This window comes from Eimeria mitis, genomic scaffold (genome assembly GCF_000499745.2).
Source record: "Eimeria mitis Houghton genomic scaffold, Emh_scaff14734, whole genome shotgun sequence".
Classification (NCBI taxonomy): Eukaryota; Apicomplexa; class Conoidasida; order Eucoccidiorida; family Eimeriidae; genus Eimeria; species Eimeria mitis.
Window position 1 is genome coordinate 1 of NW_024014209.1, and position 589 is coordinate 589.

General features: G+C 52.6%; 1 protein-coding gene across 1 annotated transcript; it reads left to right on the forward strand.

Annotated features, from left to right (window-relative positions):
• Window positions 1-61: 61 nt before the first annotated feature.
• EMH_0000760 (uncharacterized protein) lies at window positions 62-517 on the forward strand (the record flags this gene model as incomplete). The annotated part of the gene is made up of 1 exon (XM_038022292.1): window positions 62-517. The coding sequence occupies one exon, from the start codon at window positions 62-64 to the stop codon at window positions 515-517; it is 456 nt and encodes a 151-aa protein (XP_037878146.1).
• Between the last annotated feature and the right edge of the window lie 72 nt (window positions 518-589).

Sequence of the window (589 nt, forward strand, 5' to 3'; positions counted from 1 at the left end):
GAGGAAGAAGACGAAGATAAAAATAATAAGAAGAAAAGTGGGAAGAAGAGGAATACGAACTATGACAGTGATGAGGAAGAGGAGGAGGAAGATGAGGAGAAGAAGAACAAAGATGGGGACAGTGAAGAAGAAGAAGAAAGCGACGAGGAAGATGATGAGGAGGGGGATGATGAGAAGAGAGATCTGGACGAGGAGAGTGAGGACGAGGGAGAAGAGGATGCCGAAGAAGACGAAGAGGAAAAAAACGAAAAGGAAAAAAAGGAACCGGCATCTGCAGCCCGTCACAATCGCCGTGACAGGAGGAACGGAGAGGAGAGAGGCGAGCCAGAAGCCGACGACGACAATTCGGAAGCAGCGTCACAAAACGAGGAAGAGAACAACCGCCTCAGGAGGCAAAACAGACGACGACGGAGCCCAGATGTTGACTCAGGTGAAACAACACAACAACCCTCGCCTTCTCGACCACAGCACACTCCCGCCACCACTGCCACCACGTCCACTACCCGAGGCCCCCTAACTTCCCGTTCGCGCCCTTCGAGGACAACGCGACAGGCAGAGGAGACGACAAAGTCCTCTTCAGGTCGAGAGA